This window comes from Colossoma macropomum, unplaced genomic scaffold (genome assembly GCF_904425465.1).
Source record: "Colossoma macropomum unplaced genomic scaffold, Colossoma_macropomum, whole genome shotgun sequence".
In the NCBI taxonomy this organism is placed as follows: domain Eukaryota; kingdom Metazoa; phylum Chordata; class Actinopteri; order Characiformes; family Serrasalmidae; genus Colossoma; species Colossoma macropomum.
In genome coordinates this window covers 20,287,801-20,315,407 of record NW_023494787.1, presented here as the reverse complement: position 1 = coordinate 20,315,407, position 27,607 = coordinate 20,287,801, and the positions used below count along the sequence as shown (strand labels likewise).

At 39.5% G+C, this 27,607-nt stretch overlaps 1 protein-coding gene across 1 annotated transcript in view; it reads right to left on the bottom strand.

Moving 5' to 3' along the window:
- Positions 1-27,607, bottom strand: part of csmd2 (CUB and Sushi multiple domains 2) — a 182,251-nt gene that overhangs the window by 87,646 nt on the left and 66,998 nt on the right. The window contains 9 exon segments of the mRNA XM_036566374.1: positions 2,714-2,917; positions 4,041-4,136; positions 11,909-12,022; positions 14,048-14,164; positions 15,556-15,750; positions 19,473-19,660; positions 19,829-19,967; positions 20,892-21,083; positions 24,686-24,888. Of these exon segments, the coding sequence (XP_036422267.1) occupies positions 2,714-2,917; positions 4,041-4,136; positions 11,909-12,022; positions 14,048-14,164; positions 15,556-15,750; positions 19,473-19,660; positions 19,829-19,967; positions 20,892-21,083; positions 24,686-24,888 (1,448 nt within the window).

Genomic DNA, 27,607 nt, shown 5'->3' with positions numbered 1-27,607 from the left:
TATTTCATGTCCATGTAATAAAATATTAGCCAAAATATCCTTAAGTCATACACTATGAAATTAGTAAGACACAGCCCTGAGTTTTTGTGATCATGAGTTAATATTTTTAGGGGATTTGACCACATGCTTACCAAAAAAAACCAAAATAAATAAAAAAAAAAAACTAAAAAAATGATCACCTTTCTAATCTCAAAAGGTTTCAGGTTGTGACTGACTATGTAGAAAAATAGCCTTATTGTAACTTTTAGTAACAACATTATTTTGAGATACCAAGTTAGTATTTCAAGAAAATATGCCATTATTTAGAGTTGCTACGTCAAAGCTTTGAAAATGTAAGCCACTATTTAGTGAAACCAAGTCACTATTTTGATAAATTATTATCTCAAAATTTGGAGAAAACAAGTAATTACTTTGAAATACTAAGTCAATATTCTGAGAAAGTAAGTTATTATTTTGAGATACTCAAATAATTTAAGAAAATAAGGGATTATTTCAAGATACGATGTCAAAATCTTGACATAGTGCTGCCAGAAACAGGAAAGGAGGGAAAAAACATCACCTTCTTCACCTTTTGAGAATATCATGGCCTCTATTTACAGAATGCATTCTCTAAAGTTTATAATTCACAGCCATGAGATACTATCAGACTACCTTCAAATAGTAAGTCACAGGCACAACAGTCATGCTCAAGCATTTTATTTCACAGGCAAAACATGCAAACAAACAAACAAACAAATTCATAAATAGGTACTATGTCCCCTATCCTTAAACATATACAAATGTGACTGGAGGATCTACTTGAAACTTTTATCTGAGACAAAAACAACCACATAGTTTATTAAATAATATTCAAATCGATAACTGATTTTAACATACCAAAATCGATGCAGATGATCTGCCATATCAGAATGACACATCACAATATATCTTCTAAAACACACATACTCCCCCCTTCAGGGATCTACAGTTTTTTATGTTCCTGGACTCCGTCTCTGCAGGAGCTCGAGTGGCCAAACATCTGGTGGCTGCAGTGGAGCGCACAGGTAAGCATCTGTAGCATCTGTGTTGTGAGTGTGTGTGCAGGCCACTGCACAGCGTACCTGCAGCAGCATCTGCATGAGTCTGTGTGTGTATAGCACTGGAGGCCATGGCTGCTGGCCCACATCTGTGTGCCGCTGCTTGTTAGGCAGGCAGGAGAAGGCATGCAAGACAGGTCCCTCTCAGGAGGAGAACACTCCAGCCTATTTACCATCGCTCTCCTCTAGGAGCTCCACCAGAGCACCAGCGTGAAACAATCTGCCAGCTAAAGTGCTGCACATCTCTAACCCTCTCAGGTACAAGCAGTACAGAAAGCAGATGCAGAGGAAGATAAAAGACTAACATACAGCATTCATGCACTACTTCAGTTCATGGAAATCCAAGGAGATTGCAGCCATGCTTCTTGCTTGTTTTGTCTGTTGTTGTGAAATGTACGCGCCAATGACATGATGTGCATTTTTGTGTCCAAGTCCATTATTTCCCTAATAATACTTATTTTGTGTGCATCAAAGCATATCAAAATGAGGCTGCTTTTAAGGATTTATTACCCCCAAAGTGTATAAATGTCAGGTAGTTTGACCATTTAACCACATACCCAGATTTAATACTACTAAAAAAGTTAATTCAGTCATATTGAATTCGAAATAAAATAATTTGGCACGGTTTTATGATTGAAAAGTTTAAAATCATAACATTTCACATAACAACAATGTTGAAAAACAGGGTAGCTTTAAAAGTATTTAAATCATTGAAACAACTTCTGTCCATAATTTCTGATTTCCTCAAATGTCATGTGGCACAACTGAAAGAATGGACAGGGTACTGCTGCATAAAGAAGACCCCAAGTGACCCTCATGGTTTAATACCAAGGTCAATAGCCCTTTCAGAAATATAAAAATATTCATTTTGACTCATATCCAGACTGCTTCAGTTTACAGCGTACCATATAAACCCCATAATAAAATGTATTATTTTTAAATGGATGTATAAGCATATAAACAAAGTTTATATGGGTGTCCACGGATGTCCAAAAGACTACTTTATACACATTTTCAGCACTGGTGTGTAATATATATATATCGGCAGAAATGCCCATCATATCATCGCTGTCTAAACAAAACCTCATATCTCCAAAATGGTAATTTTAGAGCAAAAGCAAAAACATTTTTAATGTACAACAGAAGTAAAGGCAACAAGAAAGTAAGTTTGGACCATTTCTATTGGACTGTTCACCATGAAATTTAACACAATGTAAATAGCAATTGAAGTTTTCAAATTATGCAAAGAGGTAAAAATAAAAATGGAGATGTAAGTTTTTTTTGCAAGAAATGTGCTTTATAAAAATGTAGTATTTTGAAAACCTTATTTGTCCTTGACTTATATATCACTGGTGGACCTGAATGTGAAAACAGACATGGCTGATAAATAATTCCTATTCTGTGTTCATATCACTGAACAAAGCAGATCTTCTTATGCTTATTTCTAAGAAAGACAGGACTGCGCATTACACATTTAACACTGTGGACATGTAGAGCTCAGAACATACACTGAAGACATTCAAAGGACACGAAATGCTGTAAATTCAGTAAGACGTCTAGCTGAGTTGTAGTGCCTGTGGCAGTATATGTGTGCAGTGAGGATGAAAATGCTGCAGCCCCAGAGGGGGCTTTCTCACCAATGCAGCTGGGGATGGTGCTGTTCCACTGAGCCAGAGCATTGGGGACCGTCAGGCACTCGATAGCACTGGGGCCCTCCAGCACGTATCCCGCGTTACACTCGAAACGCACCACAGCCCCCACTGCAAAGTTGTTCCCTGTGCGCCTCCCATGCCTGGGCTCCGGGACTGAGCTGCACTGAGTTGCGCTGGTTCTAGGGACGGCTAACAGAAGTGAGAGAAAGTCAAATTAGCATTAGATAACTTCACAGTCTATTGGTCTATAGTGAAAGGCTTAATATGTTAAGATTTACAATCCTCAGCACATGCATTCGCCAATATTTAACCTTTATATTTAACCTTACCCTACTGTGTATACGCTACAAATGACCCGTAATTCTTTTCTTACTCATGGCTTATTGAAATGAGCAGATAAATTCTGTGCTAATTCAAAAGTATCAGTTGATATCTTAGTAGAAAAAAAAGAGCAGCATACGTAAAGCTACATTTTTGCATAACGTGTAACATAACAACGTTTACATAAGCCTCAATTGACAACCTTTATTCTAGCAAGTGTCATGCCTTCGTCAAGTTTGATGTTATATTACCTCACCTGATGCTTTTGGGAATAAGCCTCAATAAATTTTTACATAGGTTTAGATATGTAAACCTAACATTTTATTGTGATTTTTTTGGTCATTTCTTGGCATTGAACCAAGCAGAACAATGTCAGAACTGCAACTGTTAAATACAGACTGTAAATTAAATGTAAATTTAATTCATGACAGACTTAAGTATTCTAATTCACACATTTAAGTCTCTGGCACTATGGAGCTGTCTATACTTTCCCCAGAGTGTTAATCAGACTTAATGACGTTGAGGTAAAACCACAGCAGGGCTGAATATGAACCAGAACAACACCGTTTAAACACTGATACACCTTGCTGTACTTTTCCATTAAGGAAATGATTGGAAATGTGTAGGCACATGACTACAGCAGGCTGGGGAGGTGAAACGGCAAAATAATACCACCTCAGCTCCTAAAAGCCAGGTCATCTATTATAGAGATAGAAAGTCAGGACATGCTGTGAGGGAAGCCCCACAGCAGCCACTAAGGTGCACCACATTCACTGTGTCATTTGTTAATCTGTGTGTGTGTGTGTGTGTGTAGGTACGTGAGCATGTTTAAATAATTCAGCTCCTTTCTCACTTTAGGGACTGCAGTCCTATAAACGAATGGTGATGAGTATCTCCAGGCTGTGGGTGGTAACTACGATAAAGGTGTAAATCTGTTAGCTGTAATAAAAGCAGGCAGTGCACAACAGAGAGACTAGTTTTCTAGTAGTACCTTGGTAGACAAGGTGGAAGCCTCTGGAGGTGGACTGTCCTTTAGAGGTGAAACGGATGAGGATCTGGTTGGAGGTTGCCAGTGGAAGTGACTCACCTGCAGGAGAAATTAATTAAAAAATACTTAAATATAACCGCAAGTGGTAATCTGCAGGTTCCAAGCTGTATTCTGCAAGAAGCCTCAACATTGCTATTTTGGCTACAATGCCTTTAGGTACAGGCCTGTTAAGTTTTCTCAATACGGCCAATACTAAGACTAAAATTTACTTGGGCAATGTTGACTATGTTTTTCCAGATATGATGTCAGTCTCATAGAACCCTAGCCAGGGTAACACAAAGTAGCAGCATGCAAAGTTTCACGTTAATCGGACAATCTTCGTTGTGTAACATTTTTCGGCACGTTATAGCGCCCCCTAGCAATGCAGCTGCACCAAATTTGGAGGTTGCCCACAACCCCTTTTAAGTACATGCCTATTAAGTTTTGTGACAATCGGTCAAAGCATTTTAGAGTAAAAAGCATTTCAGGGTAGAATATGTAGAAGTTCCATCACAAATTTGATTGACACTTGGCGACTATAATGTGCTGACATTTCTTATATTTTTTAAAGTTCATTGCATTTTCTGAGCACACACTGAACAAACAGTATATGAATTCCAATGAATTAACACATAAGCTTGCACCATACAGCCCCTCAGTGACAAATTAAGACCCTGAATGGCATGCTTTGTCAGAGCATATCTGTACCAATTTTGGTTTCAGTTAGACAATGCAAACTTGAGTTGCTGCCAAATGAGTCAACAAAGCTCCGCCTTGTTTGATGTGTTACAGCCACACTGTGTTAAAAAGTCAACATATTTTTGAGAATTATTTACTTAGAGTCCAAATCGTGTTTTAAGGTCAATTTTGAGATGATCAAAAGTAAAAGTGTTTTTCAAATAAAGAGCATTTGTAGAAAAACTGTAGACATTACAATATGACAAACAGACAAAGCTGTCAGTCTCACAGAAATACATTATTTCATACCTCACTGAATGCACTAAGGTAGAAAAGCGATGTTTTCTTGTTTTAGTGTTCTGAAAGATGAGTCGTGCCCTCCAGTGGATGATGGCTTTCAAACTTTGAAGGTTAGTAGAGAGTCCATATTTGCAGATACACATCAAGTTTTGTGTTGATTGACCAATTCTAAAGATGTCAAAGCCTGCTGAAATCTCATTGGATGATGTCAGTCTCTGGGGGAACGTGGGGCAGAATGGCACACAGTAGCAGCACGCAAAATGTAACGACGATTGGACTAACGTGATTTAACCAGGGTTGCCCAAACTCTTACATCAGCCCGTATAAACCCTGTACACAAACGTGTTTTACCACCGGGCAGTATGGTACAAAACACTGTAGTTACAGTACAGCTACAGTGCATTTTGCTACTTGTTTAAAACCGATATGTCTCATCTGTTTAGAGTCTATGCCGCTGGTGGGAAGTGGAAACGTTAAGCGTCAGCACCACTGTGAAACAAAACAATCACTTCAAAGGAACCTGCTGACAAAAACCCAGTGCTGGGGACAAATAAAACAAACTCAAAGGCCAACATGGAAGTTCAACCACAGCGCAAATCCTTCCCTGACAGCACAAGAGCAAATGCCAAAGACATGGATTTTGTCTTCTTTGGGCAAGTATTTTATTCAGACATTTTTTTCATCGTTTTTTTTCTTCCAAAAACATTTCCATTTATTTACTTATTTATTCATTTAGCAATCAATAGCCAAATGGCATATGCCTTTAAAGTGCATGAAAATGAAAATGCTCATTAGATCATATGTCTTATTTTATTTTATTAGTTGTTTGGATTAATCACGTTTTGTTGCTGTCGGAACAAAGCCATCTCCAAAATGGTATCTTCAGAACTTCACAGAAGAAGGAAAAAACCTTCCTAACTTGTAATGAAACTTAATGCAACATGATTTTTTTCCAAGTCGTTATGGAGCATTTCTATTGGTCCATTCGTCGTGAAATTTTGACACAATGTGAAGGACAGTGTTTTCAAATTATGTCAAAAATAAAAAATGTACCTGGTCAATAAAGTGACTGATTCTTATTAGAAATAGAACATCAAGTATAAAATCTGCTCCTTATTTTATATTTCCAGTATCTAAACACGGAAAATTATGATTATTGCTATTATTGTGCAATAAAAGATTCACTCTTTCTTGACATCTAAAGAAGTCCCCCATTCAAGTGGTCAACAGTTCATTTTTCCAGTTTATAAATTTGTAAAAAAATAGAACCAGTCCAGTTACACTGGGCAGAGGGAAATCTTTTCAGAGCTGATGGTATTACGGCTTTCTTCCTCGCTGTCAGGTATTTACCGTATAACCTTTCACATCTCATCAGGTAGACTCCCCTGAGGATCTTATTACTCAACATATGCTTTGTGCTTTATTGTGTGTGCGCGTGCATATGTGCATACACACAGTATGGACTGAGGGGAGGGGCTGTGTGGAGGATGTGATTCTACCCACAGTTCCCTGGGGCTCTGCTGGGCATGATGAGAGTATTTCGTGGAGTCCAGATTCAGCACTGACAAGATCCCTGCAGTGACCAGAGACGAGAAACACTACATGATATGCACTGCCGTGTCACACATTGGGTTACACCAATGCTGCCACCTGAGCCTGTGGCATGCTGGGTAGTTATTAGAGCAGGCCTCTGTGGGCAGCTGTCAGGATGACAGCTAATAATCCAGGCCGGGGTGAGGCGTGGGGAAACCCTGAGCGCTGATTTATTTACACCTGCAGTTTATTTCAGCTATGCTATTATTACCAGCGCTGCCGCAGTGCTGGAGCAGCACTATAATCCTGGGTATGAAGGACTAAAATAGATAAATGGTGATGCAATCCTGGGTGATAACTGCTTCCTGAATTGTCCATTCACTAAGTACCCAATGGTGGTATTAAAATATGAGCAGTGTTTCATATTTCATCAGCAAGCTTGATAACGTAGTGACGGCTACAAGTGACTGCAGAATAAAACACACGTCAATGTCATTGAGACCAGCACTTGACATTCAACATACATACAGATGCGCAAGGCTTCACAGAAATATTCTGCTGACCATCCACCCACACGATTCGCTGCACAGGGTTGCTGCACAATCTTTTATGCTTTTTAAAGGAATAGTGTGGCAAAACATCAGATTTACACAATTTTTTCCATTTAGCACAGATGGACTTCATCAGCCAAGATATGTTTGGCCTTCAATTTTTGCCTGCTTGTTTAGCACTGAAGCTATGATGCTAATGTTATTAACAAAATCAGAACTCAGCGGTCTAGTTCGGGCCAAACAGCCCAAATCATTTCTGTAAAAACATATCAGCAAAACTCAATCCGCAAAAAACGCATCCAGCTCTTCATTAAGGTCACATACAGATACTATGCAGCATGTGATCAACGTGATCCATCTCCAGTATGCCAAGGATACCTGGATGATGTACTGCTCTGGCAAAATATTCTAGTGCCGTCTTGATGATGTACTGCATCCCAAAATGCAACACGGCCATTTTGGGAGGATGTAACCACTGGCATAACTGCCTGGGTATTTTAATAGCTCTGGATTCAGCCTTTCAATACATTAATAATGGCAAAATTAAAGAAATGTGTCAAAATGCTGCTGCACGGCTGAAGCCACACCAGGTTTCTCTGCTGGCCCTGAAGTGGGTTTGCTGACTTAATCTGTTTAACAAAGTATATAACGTGGTAAAAGTTGGTCTCAGCCCAAATAATCCACACAGCATCAGTTTTTCAGGTTCCCGTCTGGAGTCATATTACTCCACAAACTGCAGGGGGACATATTTTTTCATAGCTATGCTAATGACACACAATTATCCATTTTGATTCCTTCTGATAAAGACTCTAAAGTCTGTTTACAGGCTTATCAGCTGAGTGTCAGATATTTCTCAGTAGATGTCACAACATTTTCTACAACTACATTACGAAAAAAGTGAAACACTAATACTTGGTACTATAATGAAAAATGCTTTATGAGAAGCTTGATTCTTTAGCTTCGTATACCAAGCCTGAAGTATGAAACCTGGGTGTGATCTTAGACTCTGACCTGCATGTAAACACAGTCACAAAATTATCTTTTTATCATTTAAGAAATAGCAGAGAAACTTGTTAATGCATTTGTTACAAGCAGAGTTGATCACTTTAATGATCTTCTTACTGAACTTTCTAAGAAAACAATACATCCCTTACAACTCGTACAAAATGCAGCAGCACAGATCCTAACAAAAACAAAACAGAGAGCTTAAATTACTGCAAGAACTGCACTGGCTACCTGAATCTTTCAGGACAGATTTTAAAATTCTGCTCCTAGTTTTAAGGCTCTAGAACCTGTGTACATCACAGAATGTCTGTCTGTTTATGTTCCAGCGTATGACCTTAGATCTGCAGATAGTGGCCTTCTACAAATACCTTTTGTAAAATACTGAAAACGTGGAAAGGCCTTGTTCAGTTATTATGCTAATTGTGGAACTCGATTCCAGCTTCAGTTAGACAGTCAGGCTAAAAAGTTTAAGAAACTTTTGAAAATGTTTCTTTTTAATTTTGTGTTCAATTAAAATTCTACGTCTCTTTGGTATTTTTTTTTTTAACTTGATCTGTCATTGTCTTGTCTATTACTGTACAACATTATCACCTGCCTGTAAAGCACTTTCAGCTGCCACCAGTATGAAAAGTGCTCTATAAAAACAGATATTATTATTATTATTATTATCATGTTAAAGCGGCAGCTTGAATTTGATTGGAAGACGTAGAAAAAAAGAAGAATCAGTGGTTGCTGCCTGTGCTGGCTAACCACTTTGTGTTGCGAGAAGTTTGAGAACCCAAATTTTAACAAATGGAGGATCATGCTTATTAGTCAGCAGAGGAAAAACAAGGGAGGGTGAATCCTCGCTATCAAAGAAGCAAAAACATGACGGCCACCGCAGGTTCTACTACACTGTACCATAGTACACTATTCACTACACCTCACTGTTAAATGCCAGTAAATCTTACACGCTGCACTTTTAAAATGTTACAGTTAGCAATAAACATGTCACAGTCCTGTTACTAAGCTTCAGTCAGAATTATCAGTCGTGTCTCAAAGTGAAGGCTGCAGATGAGGATTGAGAGACCTTGCTATAATTGGTATATGACGACTCCTCCTCAGTGCTCACGCATGTTCTAGACAGCTTGAATAGGCTGTACCAACACATCACGGCTAACTGATGCACTTGTAGGATCTTACAAAACTGGACGGCCTTCAGTCACATAATGGCCCAAAGTGTATCCTTTCTCGGCTGCATCCTTGGCTTTGGGACACAGCTGCTCTCTCTCTCACTCACATTTCTCTCATAGGGTTCACAAGTTCACAAGATTTTCTGGGATAAATCAGCTACTCCTAAGTGATCAGCTGGAGTGCTAACTTTCAGTAAAAGTCAATAAATTAAAGACTCTAACTAGCCAGCATTACCAGAGTCCTACTTCTAAACTCCACAGAAAATCAGTGCATTCAAAGAAAGCACACTTAATACACTATAGTTTGATGGATAGTTTGGCAGCTAAGGTAGCCACTTACTTCTCGGCCAAATTGGGGTGCACATGGCAAGTAATGCAAAACACTCCTTGTTCCTCTTCAGGTCTGATGAAGATGTAAACTTATTCACTGTTTGTAATCTCCTATCTGTCTATTCATGCACCTGGGTAGGCTGGGAAACCCACACATTTAAAGTATATGCTTAAATTATTGTCTTTAAAGTGTTCACTCTCCTCAGAAGCCTGTTTAGCCTGTTAGCCTTGCGTATTTCTGATTAGACAAAACCAAATGTTCTGGAATGGACCTGTTTGTGCTTTTATGCGCAGCAGAAGTGTGAACTAGGGATTAATATGGGGCTGAGAAACGCTGATATCACAGTGAGAGCTGGAGAAATATTTCACTACAAACTGGCAGCTGACCTGAAATTGTAAAGAGAGTGACCTGACGTCTGGATCCATACATCATAAACCTGACAAGGGCTCTTATGTGCCTGCGTTTTACACGCAGCTCCTCTGTCTCTGCGCTCTGCTGTTCGGGCAGTGTGCGTGCACGTCTCTTCGCTTTTTTCTCCACTCCTCTAGCTTTCTGATTGGCTGTTGTTAGAATAATTAGTTGATTAGTTGAAAATTAGTAGACCTTCTCACACTACAGGACTCGTGAACGTTTTGAGTTGTAAATAGCAAGCATTTGATGATACCAGAGAGCCTCCGATAACTTCAGAAATTGATCGGAGGGCTAAAGATTCACTCGTTTCTCCTCTCACAATACCAGATCATTCACGCCGTCAGTCACTTCCGATCAAGCTCCCGACCTGGAAAATCACTTCAGATTGTGAAAATTTGTTGCAATGGGCAAATCTGGGTTAAAATCTGGCAAAAAATTGTGTAGTGTACACCCAGCCTAAAACAGAAAAAGGAAAATACATTCTTAACAAGGTTTTTTTCCAAGTAATGTTGGACCATTTCTCATGTTGGTCCATTCATCATGAAATTTTAACAGAAAGCAAAGGGTAACTAGAGTTTTCAAATTATGTAAAAAACAAAAACAACATGCTATTCATAATGGTGTACACACTGTTTTCATAGTGTCAAGTAACTTCACATTGCTGCCCGAATGTTAAAGACCTCTGTACTGAAGTATGACACAGCATTCTCTATATAAAAAGCAACTGCAATTGACTGAATTGAGTTCAGAAATAAAACAGCATTGTACACGGGGGAGTCAACGCAGAAGCCCAGAAGGAGGAATGCTCTGATGCTCTGCGTCAGCAGCCACTATAGAGGCTGAGTGTGTGCTGTTTGTCACTAAGGGGCTATTAAAATGCGTCAGAGTTGATGCTAACAAGGTTTTCGTATGACATTTTTTTTCCTAAGTCAGAACTGTTTAACTCTGCATTAAGTTGCCTGCTTAACTCTGCCTCTATGAGTCACTGAGTTATGTTGACTACAGAAACTCAGTGTTTTCCTCCTCTCGGCTACAGCGCGACCCGATAATTAAGGAAGAATCATCCGTGCGCATTTCACACCGCTGCTAAACAGCTGGAGCCCCAGAAAGGCACGTTTAAAAGGCCCCTGTCAACTAGTTAAAACTGCAGGGGGACAGATGTTATAAAAGAATAAGCTGCAGAATTTCACAGAGCCATAAAATGTATACAAGCCCAGTGTCTGTCACTTCAGAAATGAATCCACATTATGAATTTAGTCACTAATTTTCTCTCTAATGTCTTAACTGTATGTTTCTATCCGGTGTGTAAAAATGCATCAGTGCATCTTGGCACATTGATCAGAGGCTCAACTGCATTTATTTTAGAATGTTAACAGAATTTTTTAGAATTATTTTATTAATATTAGCAGAATTCATAAAAGTACAGTATTGTGCAAATGTCATAGACCACCGTTCATTTATCTAACACCCAGCTAAAATGCCATTAAGCACAAATGATTCTTTTTTCAGGAGATATTTCTGAAAACATTAGATATAAAAAAATCCACCTGCTTAAGAAATGCTTGGTATATTGTGTTTTTATTGGCTATACTGCATAATAGTTCCTCTGCTCACATTTGTGTAGTCATTGTGTGGTTTTGTTTTTCTGAACTGTACCAACATATTCTAACTGAATCATGACAAATTTTGAGATTTGATGATGCACTGAATCATTTCCTAAGTAATTCATCTGAACAATTGTGAGGTCAGAGATTTACACCTCTAGTTTGTATGTGTCAGACTGAGATGAGTTATAGGTAGAAGTGTGCAGGCAGCATACTCTACCATATGGGGTGAGGGGGACCCACTGACCTGAATGAGCCCCAGAAAGTGAGCTTAAGACACGAGCGTGTTGTGTAGGACCATCGTACACCTCCACCACATCATTCAGAGCCGTCTGGAAGAAGGCAAACTGGCTGAACACCACTGTAGAGGACAGAGAGAGAAGGATTAAACAAACAAATGAAGAAATGACATTTTGACTCACAAACAGACAGCTGGGATCATGACTTGTGTGGGTGTGGCATGATGACTGAGGAAGAATTCACTGACCGAGCATGACAAAGCACTGGTCAGACACAGACTGGGCCATAACTGATGTCACAACATGTTACTGAATAGATCTACATCACTGCATCTGGTCTCCTGACTCTCTTCGTTGGTGCAAAAAAAGATTTACGCCACTCATAAATGATTTTGTCACTGGAACATGTAGTACCTAATTACAGAGAACCACACGTGTCTCCTTCACACACCCTGGAGTTCAGCTACGTGATTTTCCAAATGTGAACCACAGCAAAGAACCCGGTTCTGTAGTTCCACATGACAAAGCACTCAGCCTCTCCCTGTGGTTCGAAGTCATTAGACTGTGCCTATGAAAATGTGGGCCTTAATTATCTCTATTTCCACACCGCTCGACTCAGCCCAGAGAAATATGCTCCTGTTTTGAATTAGGCAATGCTGGGACGCTGCAGGGCCCTCCAAATCACCCAAACGACCTCCACCTTTTATGGATCAGACAACAGCGTCCTGTGGTCAAGTAGCACCTGCTGGGGTGAAATGAGGGATGACCATAATCACAAGCCCCCCAGCAGCCGCTTATTTCTCATTAACCCTCTTCAGCAGACAGAGGAGGGGGAAACAGCAAGAAATGCCATATGATGCAGGGTTTTGTAGTAGAGTGGAGGTGACAAGGCTTTAATGTAAAACACTTCATTTTAAAGGGTCCACTGTAGAAGGTTTGTAGGTGCTCACCTTATTGTAACATTCATTCAACTAAACTCCACCTAACTTGTCCCTAACTCTAAACCTAACACTCATGCTAAACCTAAACTTAACTTCAACTCTTAATCTAACATTAACTCTAGCTCTTATCCTACATCCAATCCTAACCCTAATCCCAATGCTGTTTACCAGGTTATTAATGTTAAAGAATATTATTGATAGTTTCAGCACTTGTAAATAAGCTAAGAGGAACCACCTAAAGAAAGTGTGACTGGAAGATCATGAAGGCACTTCAGTACAGGTGCAGCATGTGCAGCACAATATATCATGTAATTTTTTTCACAATATAGGCCTTTGCAATACTGATATTATCAAAGTCTGCAATATGCAAATGAGCCTTATAACAAATCACAGAGTTGTTTTGTTTTATTGTGTGCTATGAAAATCCTAAACAATCTCACATGTTTAAGATGAGTGTGATCTGGGTGCTTTTGAACTAATGCAAACAATTTTGATACATCAGAGGTTCTCATGTGTTTCTTTAAATCAGAAACAGAACACGAGAGAGCGTGTATTACTGCAAATAATATGAGCTTTGTGATTCGCTCACAGGCATGAGTTAAAGGCAAGAACTTTAGATCACCACAGCTGTGATACTAATGTGTAATAACACAACACCTCGAGTGTTATACTGCTTTTATACAACAGTTCTGCAAAAAAAAGAGAATAAAGTAAAGCAAAGAAGCCCTAATACATTCAGATGTGCTTCAGTAGTCAGTCTGTTAAGCACTTCAAAGTCCATCTTGTCTGACGAACTGTACTCTGATTATATCTGGTTAATTCTAGTTTGCGTAGTTGTTCTGTCTACAGCTAACAACCAAAAAGCTTGCTTAGGGGCAGCGAAATTTGTTGTCCACACTCTCCTTCAGAATATGACCAAATGTGCTGTAGGTCAAATATTATCTAAGTTATCTAAGTGCTAAATTGAAAATGTAGTAATGGTTAACTACAGTGTAAACCGAGTGGTTACTTAGCAACTAGTGCACAACAGAATGATACAGTTATTGTAAGGAGAAAAAACAACCAACCAGATTGTGTCATCGGAACTAACTGTTGAATAATACTTTGCAAGGCATAACATAATTGCAATTATGTAGCAATATAATAGCAGTGTAGTTTTCTGTTCATATAGTGCAGTGTTAATGTGCATGCAGCTTGGAAGCGTACCGTAGTCTTTGGGTACCGTCACTGAGTAGAGACACGTTCTCCCACTGCTGTAGTTTCCAGGATAACCAGGGGAAAGCACAACTCCTTCCAGCCCAGAGTACTGACCACCACACAGAGCTGAGAGAGACAGACAAAGAGACAGAGAGAGAGAGAGAGAGAGAGAGAGAGAGAAAGGGCGAGAGAGTATTAGACACTAATTTTCTGTCTCCGCCATCTCCTCTGCAGTGCTCCCTCATTCCGCTGATCTTAAATTACTTTCCTTGTCTGATTGCTGAGCTGTACCTCTGGATGTCTCCAGTATTTGCTGAAGTGAAATTGCAATGTTTTCAAAGCGTCTCTGCGGGTTAGCCTGCAGAGACGTGCCTTCTCCTTTCTCTGAGGGAATGGTGCACATGACAGTACCATCTACTACCTGGCTGGCACAAATCTGTTTTTACATATTCTGTTCCATTCAAAAGTGTGGAATTACTGTTTCAATATTATAAAAGCAAGCCAGTTGCACGTTAATGCATACAGTTATTTTAATACGCTAGTCCCCTAAAACTCAGACTGAAATAATTAGTAGGAAGTTAGGAAGAAAAATTACATTTATCCAGAATGATGAATGAACTGTAGATGATTTTAAATTCAATGAAAAAGCTGCATGACACTGAGAAGTTATAATATAATTAACACATAGAATGCCTCAAATTATTGTATAAATTCAGTATGTTATTTCTCACTGAGATATTGTTCAAAACATCAAAAAATACCTTTTGCTGTCTAGTTTATAGTATTTAAATCTACACTGTATAATTATTACTGCATAAATGTTACAAGTTACATGTTTTCACAACTGATATTGAGATTTAATTAATCCAGCAAGCCTATCTTCAATCCATCTTAATCCATCAATCCATCTTAATCCATTAATCCATCTTCTGCCTATCGTCAGAGACTGTGGTGCATTTTGTCACTTAATGTGCCACACTTACAAGACAGGAACACAGTACTGACATGCAAAATAACCAGCCAGGCTATTGTTTTTATGTGACCTGTAGGGGCAGGTGAATTTCAGAGATGACTACAACAAAAACACACCCACAGAAAGCAAAGTGGTATGCGCCAGCAAGAAATGCAAGGACATCAGATTATATCCTTAATAGATTATAGATTATAGATCACATTAGAAGCTTCTAAATGCTTGAAAGCTACTGAATAACAATTAAAGATGTAATATGAAATTCGCAAAAGATTTTTAATCCAGCTACTACATATAGCTCCATAAGACTCATCATAGCAGGCAGAGTGGGTACCTGTTTGCAAAACTGCTTCACATTGGACAGATTAAAATCAGTTCATGGATGTTTATGCAGACAGCCAATCAGGATACACCTGAAGAAAATTCCACTACAGGAAATACAATAGAGGCATACACTATGCGAGGTTGAGACAAAGATTTAATTACAGTAATTATGGCACTTACACAAGCACATTCTAAAAAGCCTCTTTGGCTGAGGAGTTTATACCTATGCACAGAGGCTTCGGTTTGTTCCAGCTGGGCTTGCTGTCTGATCCCATGATGCAGGTGAGAGTGGCGTCTCCCTCCAGAGTGTAGCCACTATCGCAGTAGTAGGTGACCATGGAGCCCAGCTTCAACTCTGTGCCAATGCGCGTTCCATTTCTGACAAGGCCTGGCTCAAAGCATGACTCTCTGGGGTTTTCTGTGGCAGAAAGAGACGGGGAGACGGGTTGGAAGGAGACAGAAAGGGTGAAAGTGGGCGATTTATAGCTGTTTGTTAAAATCAATGATCTTGCACTGGTAGTGAAGCAGCAATGGCTACAAAGACAGCTAAAGGTCACAACAGGAACAAATACATTGATTGTTGAAATGGAAAGCCTCCTAACTGAGATAAGAAACACTAAATAAGTGCAAAAAATTTCTGTACAAGAAAACACATACATGCATTACTATATTCAGTCCCCTAGAGGTACTCCTCATGCTATTTCCCTTTCCCCAGAGCAGGGACAACTTTGTGTTTGAGGCAGACACCGGAGAGATTGAAAGTGACACTATGCTGGATCGAGGAGTGCTGACTACACAGAACAGTCACTCATGGATTGGGCTTCTGTGCAGTGTACTGTGCGAGACGATTTGGGCCCAAATTAGAAATCAATCACCATTCCTACATGGCCACATGTGCAAAGAAAAAGAGAGTGCAACTTAACACAAAGCTTTTCTTTACGTGCTTTTCGGAGCTTGTTTCAGGACTCCAGTGATTTCTTTTTTTCTGAGGTCAGAGCATGTACACTTAACCCTTAAATGCACACCTCAGTTTACTAGCAACCTGTGATCTAACCCCCCATATATTTTGTCGTTTTTACCAGATAACTGACAAACCAAAATATAATAACAAAACATGATGTATTTATTATTTTGCTTTTGTCAATAAAACATTTTTGACAGTTTGCACTATCATGGCAGTTTGTCAGTCGGTTCATATTTGATATAAATGCCAGCAACAACCAAAAAGTGCAGTACTACGTAGAAGTCTTAGGCCACTTGAGAAACTATTTATAAGGGTGGTAAGTGTTTTTACCTGTTAGCATATAACATTACAAATACAAATGCAAACACAAACTCTGATACAGTAAAAGTAACAAGAATTTCTTTCAAAATAAGGTATTGATACACTACGTGGTACACTAAAAGTACTGGGTCATCTACACATTATACCTACAGGAGCTTTTATGACATTGCATTCTAAATCCATAGGCATTAATATGGGGTTGTTTCCCACTTTGCAGCAATAACAGTTTCCACTCTTCTGGGAAGCTTCCTACAAGATCTTGGGGTGTGTCCGTGGGATTTTTTGCCCGTTCATCCAGAAGAGCATTTGTGAGGTCAGACAATGATGTTGGACGAGAGAGTCTGGCTCGCAATCTCCGCAATCTCAACAACTGTTAATAATAACAAACAAATAAAAAAACCCTTTACATAAAATAGGCTTAAATATGATTTAGGTACCTTGGTAGTACCTCAGTGGTCAGCTGTATATGGCCTAACTTGTCTAGATACCTATGTGTCAGATTGCTTTGGAAATGCTTCGGATTACAGCAAAAATAGGAAAAATAACAGGAAAAATCTAGGCTCCTTATGGATTTAGGAATAATAAACATATTTATTTGGCAAGTTAAAACACCATGAAACAGCTGGAAAGATTCAATACATGCCTGCATGATGGTAAAATCTGACGACACAATACCAGGAAGGCATGTCACTTAAATGTGTAATAGTAAAAAAAAAAAAAAAATCTGCTCATAATCTGCCTATGTAAAAATGTAGATAGGATATTCTGATTCAAATCTGGCAAAAATCACCATATTTTAAAAAATAGCTCCCAGTAGTAAAACTATAAGCCAACCATTCGTAAGAAGAAATTTCTTCTTAAAACACACCAACGAAGTTTTCATGAAGATTCTGACATTCACCAATGTTTTCGTATTTGGGATTTGTTCTTAGGTAAGAACAGAATCTACACACACTCAAGAGCACAAAGGTGCGGTTTAAAAACACGTCATAAATCTGACATAGACTATTTCTTAAGGACCTTTCTCAAGAACACATTTAAGAAAAAAAACATATATTAGTGAAAAAACGTATATATTGGTGAATGAGGGCTAATATTTTGATACCATAAAACACTTTATCAGAGTGTACGGGAAAAATTAGCTGAGGTGAGAATAAACCACTTTTTGGCAATTTAGATTCACCATTCATACCTTTGGAACACTCAAACATTGATCAAACATCATACATTTAAGGGTTAACAGGAACTAAAGTTAGCCAGTGCCACAGTGGCCAGGTTATCATGGCAGGCTTGCGCCCTTCATAGCCAAGCAGAGCACTGATACAGGTCTCCAATCTGCTCCACACTGCCTGACAGCTGACATTAGCCAGCACCTGGCCTCACTCTGCTAATACACCACAGGCCTGGAGCTGGCCTATAATTAAGACTGGACAGTAGCTGGCCTTGAAGAGTAGCTCAAATGCGTGCGTATATGTGTGTGTTTGTGTGTGCGCGGGTTAGTGTTTTCAGACATCGTGAGTGTTCGATCTGGCAAGGAACGCAAAGACATAATAGAGAAGTTGCAAGTGTATGCGTGTGGTGTTTATTTAACTATCGGTCAAGCATGCAGAGTCTTGGCCCACATATCGCACCTCGGAGGCCAATCAGACCCAGTCGGGGGTTTGTGAAAAGCTGATTGGTCTGTTAAGAGGTTGACGGTGCCTAAAGCTTGATCCAAGAGCACTGGCACGCACGGGGCAACCAACAGGAGCCAGGGCCAAAGGCACAAGTGCAGGAGGGCTCAAAAGAAAGAGAAGATAAACAAACAAGCTAAAGTGTGTATGTTTACACCGTTTTCCACGTTATTAGTTCATAGTAATTCATTAGTGAGGCGATCGGGGTCTGGAGTTGGAGCTTTCGGAGTGCCACACACTGAGTCCATCTGCTCCACCAGATTGAGAGAATACTGTTCTCCATTCCACTAAGCACAGCTAAAGAGTGCTCTCTCACTGGCCAGCACCCACCAGCCAGGGCCAATGCCCATCTTAGTCAGCTGCTGGTGTAATAGTGTGGTTCATTTCGAGTTCACTGGCACCAAAAGGATATATTTAGTATTAATGAGAAGCTATACCCCCAGCTGTTCTCAATTTATTCCCAGCACCTTGCTTTGATTCGTGCAGGCTAGATACAGCACACTCATCAAGAGCAAACAAGAGACACAACGTGCCTTAGATCCACTGCACCTCTGGTCAACGTGACTAATTTGTGTGAGACTCACGCGACGGCAGACGTGTTTGCTGTTTGCACTATACCCCCTGAACGAGCAAACAAGCTAAAGCAAACAGAGAGCGGTCAGCGGGAGCGCGCGGGGACAACAAACAGGCATTTGTTCTCATTTGCACTGAGCCTTTGGTGTGACAGCGAAGCATTGATCAAACCCCAGCTTCGGCACACGCACTTCAGCTTTTCATTTTTCTAATAATTCATAATTCTTTTCTAGTCGCTCGCGAGAAGTACTATGGGTCGATAATTACATGGCGCAAGAAAGGAGGGAATATCAAGAGAACATTGAAACAGCCCGCTCCTCAAGACAACCAATTTACACCAGGCTAATATTGTCCCCTTACACATGAAAAACAAGAGGAGAAAAGGCAATGAACAAAGTCGATACTTGGTGAGTGGATGTAGCAGGATGCATGCTGCCCTGCAGCAGCTATTTGACCTTTCATAATCACCCCATGTCGCATACAATTAACAGCAATCATGTAGTTTGTGCCACAAACGCACACGAACCACATCAGCCATACCCAATAACACTCTCAAACAGTAATTATGCTAAATAATTCACTCCTAGCATTAGAATTTTGTAGGCGTACCTGTGTACTGCAGGACAAAGCCATTGCTGCTTAGCGAAGCGTCGCTGCGGAAGGCCAGGAAAAGTGTATTGGAGCTGCTCTCGATGCGCTCTGGGACATCTGTGCCATAGAAGCTGCCCAGCAGTGGGCTGAGAGAGTCGGGCCCATCATAGATGTGCAGAAAATCATAGCTGGGCTCCAGGCTAAAGCTAAAAGAAGAGGGAAAAGAGTGGTGATGGAACTTAAGTGCCATGAGATAAATATAAGTACCATTGTCATTGGCACATGTATTTATGAGTATAGAAGGCTGTCCATGGTCTATGAACAAGAAAGGGAGTATTAAGACACAATGAGCAAGCCACAGAGTCTTTGCTTACTGGTTGAAATTGAGGGAGATGATGTAGTCTGGAGTTACACTGACTGTCCAGTCACATTCTCTACCATGAGGGTAGGGCTCTGGGTACTCAGGAGACAGAATCAGACCACTTGGACCTGTCAGATTTCCCCCACAGGGAGCTGAAAGAACAAATAATGATAAACATTTGTTCATTTAATCAAAATTGCAACTGCCTTGTCAAAAGGCGCCAAGATAAATGTGACAAAGCCATGTTTCTGTTCGTTTTATGACTGAACACTAATCTCTCCTTAAGCAACCTAACCTTCCCCGACTCTAACATTCATGCTATGCCAGCCTAGATTGTTTGAGCTTTTCATGTTGATGTCCAAAACCACATAGATACCCACCACCCAAATTTAGTAGTGATTGTTTTTTTCCCTTCTGATTCAATTCATATTAATCTTACACCATGTCTTTTTCGTCCAAGATTAAAGTTAGTCAAAGCCTGAAGTTATTATGTTTTCTGTTCTAGCCTTTATTTTCTTCTGGTTGTACACAAGTCCTCTGTATTGACTCGCTGTATGAAGAATACTAATGACTGTTGACATTTGGTGCTGGGTTTTCACATATAACCTTGGAGAAGCCCCCAGATTTGCTTGTGGTTTAGCTAAGCTTTCAGGCAAACTCGATGTGGCCTTAATCGAACAAGGCAGCTAATTACAGGCTCTTAATTGCTGTTGTTAACTGCCATCACTTCAGCAAGAACAAACTTAAAATTCATAAAAGCCAACGAACATTGTCAAAAGACTTCTTTTTTCCACCTCTTGTGCTCTCAGATAATTTCCAATTAACCATTTTGAAGTGCAATCATTGTCACACAATTGAAGAAAGTGAAAACATTTTCTAAGCATCAGTTTACTCAATTACAGTGTTGACTAGCATTTCCACTGTAGAGAATACTGGAGCTCCCTTGCTTCTACAAAATCAAATCAACTGGTAAGTACTCTTTTGGTGCATTGTGGGCAAGTAGTTTCAGTCCATTCCTCATGCAAAGCTTCGAACAGCTCTGCTGTTAAATGGCTATTTCGAAAGGTTGTTATTACCTGAGCAGGTAGGTGGATCAGGCTGCCAGAAGAAACGGTTGTTGATCTCTGTGCAGGTGATTTTCGTCGCCCCCTGCAGGACATAACCAGGATCGCACTGGAAGACCACATGGTCCCCTGGCTCTCTGCTGTCCCCACTGCGAGTGCCATTAGTGGGCATGCCAGGGTCATTACAAGATGTGGCTGTGGAGACTACAGCGGCAGAAAGAATGAAATGATAAACAAAGATTAATTAACAGTCACCATTAACATCAACACTGGGACCAGCTTATACTCTAAAACTTGGATAGACAGTGCGCTGTGATGTAGGATCGCAAAAAAAATAGAAAAGAATGCATGGTAAGAGGGGGAATAGTGGAGAGGGCAATGGGAAAGGAGCAGTGTCCCGGGGGTGCAGATCGCTGTTGCCGTTTTTGGAGGATCATACCCCTACAGAGCAGACAGATTAGGCTTGTGTTGAGCTCTGTGATTCTTCAGCACGGCAGCGCACATCAGTTCCACTCGGAGAAGTCTTATCCATATTCTTATTTATTCAAACATCTGCGCAGATTCTCCACACAGCCGCCTCACTCTCGCTCAACTTTAGATGGGAGGGTGGGGGGTTTAAAAATATAACAAGGCTTTTGGAACAAAAATACCATGTGGAGAGACACAGTCACTCCCTTTACCCTCTGTGTAGCACAGAATGCCTGGCTCTTCTTTTCCTGCCTCCTGTGATTAGGCAACTTTTTCATTCAGATGCTAGGCAGGAATTCAGAACACCTCAGCAGAGCCGTGCTGCTAGAGATGGGGGAAAAAGTGGTTGCCCTGGTTACAGGTTGGGTTTAATGGCAGGAGAGCTTATGCCTCAGCTGGACTGGCCAGGGTATGGACGAATCCTTCACAAAGAGAGGCATTCTCTCTCTCTGCTAGAGCAGTCTCCATCCGTGAATATCTGCATGATTGTGCTTATGCTTACACTGTCATTTTATTTTAAAGGTGTAGCTGTTTATTGTAGGTGTTTCTGGCTCACCGCTGCTTCACATCAGCAGCAGTTTTCTTCTGAAGAAGAATCAGTAAAGGATTTAAATGCAAAATCTGAACTCCGTGTTCCTACGAGCATTGTGCAACCCTGCACAGGTGTGGTCCAGAAATTAACAGATAGAAATCGACAGAAGGGACGCAGTGTTTTCACTCAAATCCTTTCATGCTATTAGTCAGATTCCAATCTACTCCAGACTACTTCCAGATTGAGACTACTTTATTTCCAGCTGTTTCTACAGAATTAACTGGTGAAGATGAGACCGCCTTATTAGATAACTCCATTCCTCCAGGGCCTCTTTTATGAGGAAGTCTATGAGGTTTTGATATCCGGATATACGTTCCATGAAACATGGATAGTATCTCTCATTTGAGAAGAACACATTGAAGCACACACACACAGCTCTTGTAATAGCATCTTCACAGCAGACACCATCAAAGTTATTAAATATTGCTGCGAATACATCTTACAGACTTTATTCTGGAACAAAACAAGGTCACACAGTGTAATTCATGTGAGGTACCACTTTTCTTTAGCATGCCCAGGTGCTTCTTCACCTGTAGCTATCTCCAAGTATTGTTACTCCGATTGAGTGAATATTTCCCATATCAATAAACAGTTGTTGTAGTGCAATGACAGCAGCATCAAATACACCGTATGTGTATTTTCTCACACGGGTGTTTTTTTTTTTTACTTTCGGGCTTTACTTTCTATATAATTTGTGTTTGTGAGATCCTGCTGATGTGGGTTCGTGTCCGTCTCCTCACAAGGCACACATTAGGTACTCAAGCATTAATGGCTTCTCTTTGTGGACACTTTTCAGCCTGCTCAACGTGACTGAAATTTTAATGTGTTAAGGGATCCTCTCATATAAAAAAAAGCCTTAAAGAAAACCTATTAAAATATGCTCATGTTTTATGGTTGTTATCATCTTGAGGACATTTTGTCCCCATATATTTGCATGTAGACCTAGTTACGAAATAACCATACACATTTTTCCACACAAATTATATGCTGCATGTATCTACCTATATTTATTAAATTCTAAACCTAACCCTAAACATAATCCTAACCTTAATTTAAAAAACGTTTTGTCCTTTCAGTAAAAAAAAAGAAACGCAGCTTTGATTAAAAAAACAAAACAAAAACAAAAAAAAAACTACATGACCTTGTCAGGACAATTTAGCTAAATAGGTTAGCCTTGTTTTTACCTATGCATAAAAAACTACACATAGAAGTCCAACTGACAGCACTGATTTATAAATCTGCCTTGATCTGTATTTGAATGACAAGATATGTAAAGTTTTACTCTCTCAGCTTCATTGTTTTTGTATAAACATACACTCAATTCTGAATTTGATGACTACAACATGGTCCAAAAAAGTACTTTGTGAGATGTTCAAAAAATAAATGATGCAATCATTCATGGGTATAAGAATAGCGAGGAAAGGCCTAGTACTTTATAAGTAAGGGAGGGTTGAGGCTTGCCACTATCAAAAAAATTAAAAGCAAAATCTGTAAAAAAACAGTTTAAGAATAACATTCCTCAGCAAGCGACAGTAAGAATTTTAGGCATCAAAAGATTCAGGAAATCTGGAGAAATCTCAGTGCATGAATGGCAAAGCCAAAAAACACTACTGAATGCCATGAGCTTTGATCCCTCACACAGCACTGCTTTAAAAAACCAGCATGCTTCTGTGATGGATATCACCACAAAGTCTCAGCAATACTCTGAAAACCATTTCCAATAAACACTGTCCATCGCTGCATCCACAAATGCAAGTGAAGACTGTACTATGCTTCTCTGAGCTCAAGCTCATCTTAAATGGACTGATACACAGTGGAAACGTGTGTTGTGGTCTGACGAGTCAGCCTTACAGATTATTAATGAAAATAATGCATGTTGTGTTTACAGGGACAAAGAAGAAAAGGATCATCCAGACTGTTACCAGTAATCAGTTCCAAAGCCAGGGTCTGTCATGGTATGGTGGGGGAGTATTAGTGGGTAACTTGCACATCTGTGAGGGAACGATTAATGCTGTACACATTTTGGAGCAACATATGCTGCCTTCTAGACAGTTTGTCTAGGCTTATTTCAATGTGTTACAACAGTGTGGCTGCGTAAGCAGAGATTTTGAGACTGGCCTTCCTGCAGTCCAGAACAGTCTCTCTTTGTAAATGTGTCTTACTAAGCTCAGAATATGACAGTAAAGGCCATGTATGTTTGCACAGCTGATGACATTTGTAAAAGAAAAATGGCAAAATATTCTGCTTTTAAAAATTGGCATCTTTAATCTTTAGTCTGTTTTCAAGTGTTGTTAAAAGGAAAGGTGATGTAGTAAACATGTTCCTGTCCCAACTTTTTTGGAATGTGTTACATGCATCCAATTTGGAATGCGCATATATTTACAAAAGCAATGTTCTTAGGAAAAATATTAAATATTGTGTTTATGTACCATTTTTAATTTAATAAAACAGAACTTAATAATCACTGCATTCTGTTTTTAGATTTTTACTGTCACAACATTTTTGTAACTGGGTTTGCACAAATATATAAAAAAAAAAACACTATATTGTCACTACTGTGCAAAAACGTGTTGTTTTTCACTTGAATGAATGGACCAATAGAAATGGTCCAAAATTAGTTAAAAATGTTGCATTAACCTCCAATACAGAAATGTTTCTTCCGTTTTAAAGATAAGAGGTTTGTTGCAACAGCAATGATATGCAACATACAAAACATGTATAAATACATTTACACATGCAATCTCACCTGAGAACTGCAGAGCAAAGCCCTGCTTGCTAGTGAAGAAGTCGGTGGTGAATTGCAGGCTGATGGAGTTGAAGGTGCTGTGGAGGTCCGGGGGCAGACTGGAGCCACTCAGTTCCCTCAGCAGCACCCCACCATCCTGAGGCCCGTCCCAGATCCGCAACACATCATGCACCTCTTCTGTGTGGAACACCAGGAAATGCAGCCTGAACACACAAACACAAATGGACAAAACACAAAACAAAATATGAGAAACACCTACTGAAATTACTACTGTATTACTATCGTCCCTCCTCGGCCTTGAGAACAACAACAAATATCTGTGTGCTGGCAGAATAATAAGTGGCAAAGCCATAAGGGGATTGTATGCTCAATGAAATGATCTTTACTGACTATATTCACTGATTTACACTGATTTTCTTTTCTCCCAAGGATGCATTCTAACCACATTTTCTCAGATTTGTTTATTGCTAGAGAGAGAAAAAATTGACTGTAATGCCAGCTGGGAAACAGCTGGATTCCAAAAGTGACACTTGGTCCACTAATTTCAGCAGGTAAAGAGAAGGAGAGAGATTGAGGCTGAAGAAAGGTTTCATTGACAGATGGCAAACACAAACTGAAATAAATAAAGTGTTGCTGGTGTGCAGAGAACAGTTTGAGGAGGCAGCCGCTGGAAAGGATGGACCCCTGATGTTAGAGGTAGGGAGAGAGAGAGTGAGAAACAGAGAGAGAAAGAGAGAGAGGTTTGCAGCATTTCTTCACCCTGAAATACAAGAACATGATGGTTTGCTATGAAATTGGAGGATTCGGGCAGCAAACCCACACACATGCCAAGAATGGTACACTGCCTTTTCTCGTCAAAAGTTGGGGACAAGTTGACTTCCTTTGAAAACTGAATTTAGTGTTAAGTTTCCAATTAAGTAAGGAGAATTATAAAGGTTTTGTTGATATTAAAACAACTACCTTGCTAATACTTTAGGTTTATTATGCAGCACTCAAGTATGGTCCTTAATATGAAGAACAGGGATATAAAAAACTAAATAATGATTTGACAGCTTTCTTTTCCAAACTACTACTTATAGCATATGTTGAAATTCTTTTTCCCCACAGCGGTAATTTAAACACCTGAAAGGTCCAAGTGTAGATGAGTGCTGACGTCCCAATGAGGAGATCTATACGTTTGAGAAAAGCTAGGAATCGCCAACAGACAATATGTGCTGGAGGATGAAAGAAGATTGTGGTAATGTATTAAAGGGTGACCCTTCTAGACAGAGGGTCACAAGCACTTCATCACTTTACACATAGATCACTTCAGCTAGTGCAAAATTGCTGCTTTCCCAGAAGCCAGACTTGGTGACCTCATTCCTGGAAACAGGTGGCTTCCATGGGGTTATGGCTGAATGCACTAGTAGAACTTAAGGCAAGCAAGCAAAAGGACATGTATTATTAATGCTCCATGATAACATATTACACATGTATTTATTTAGGCTAACTCAAAAGAAACAAGTGAAAAGTGCACTTCAGCAGACTATCCACATGGGGAAAGCCAAGTCACTGTCCAGTTAAATTTCTGACTTGCCAGCCGTTGTGTGGATTTCTATAAATAATAACCTTATAGTTAATAATCTTAGTTTTGACTGAACTAAAGCTAATGGATATATACACACATGCATATATGTATATGTATACAACCATACACATATATATATATATCATATATATGTATATATGTATGGTTGTGTATATATATATATATATATATATATGTCTTTATGTCATATATACATATATATGTCTTTCAATTTAGACTAAACTAAGCCGTACCCATGGACATAGCTGGGGTCCGGGTCTGACCACTTTCCATGACAATTTAGACTGATCATCTTATTTTGTAATTTCAGTGTACATCCATTGTTACAGCATGCATTACGATGAATAATGTGGTGATTAGAATGGAGACATTCAGGTTGGTCTTGTAAAATCTATAACAGTGATCCATCAGCCTGTATGCAAATGTGGCCTCCCCCCTAAAGTGATGTTGTTTCCCAGTGATTTTGATCTGGTTGTTTGATGTACTCTTCCATATGGTCATCTGATACTCCACTGATTAAACTGATTCTGTGACAAATTGTGACTGATGACAAACTGCTCAATGAGTGTTAGTCATTAGGGGAGGTTGTAGCCCACCTTCTGCATAATGTTCTTTCATTCATGGGTAATTTTCTACTACAATTATAGTTTAGCTCCACTCCAGTTTAATAATTTTATTTTTGGTTAAATAACAAATTTAGTTAACAGTCTGGCTCTGCATTTTCTTCACAGCTTTTAGAAGGTCAGTTTGCTGAAAAAACAAGTTTGCTATATTTTACATAGTATGGACAGATGTTCCCTTTAGAAATCTTACATTTATACTACGCACGTTAATAAGTTTAAAACCCCAACTCCTTGGATAACATTCTCAGAGTACCTAGGGGGAAAATCTTATGGGCAAAGGAGAAAATGTGTGGCCTAATGCTGTCTAGGTGTCTAGGCTAATGCTAACGCTGCATTAGAAAGAGTCAGAAAGTCAGAAATTTCTGACTTATAAAGGAAAAATGCTTTTAAACCTCTGACTTGTGATTCCCACTCAGAAAGTTAGCTCTTCTTAACAGCTTCATTTCTCTTCAAGTTACAATTCTGTGGCGTCACTTCAACATGGCAGCACCCATGGAACAAGAATTAGTAGCATGTTTTAAGCTATTTAAGCAGACTTCAGTTTCGTATTTAAGCTTTATATGCTGTTGAAATTTAAAGTGAGAAAAACACAGAGCAGCAACTACTAAGGGCTGCATTATTCTTGATTTTAACATATGTATGTCTGTACAAGATGGCTGCCTCATATAACCCACGTTTGTTTGGAGTGTAGGTTGTACACATCGTCAGAAA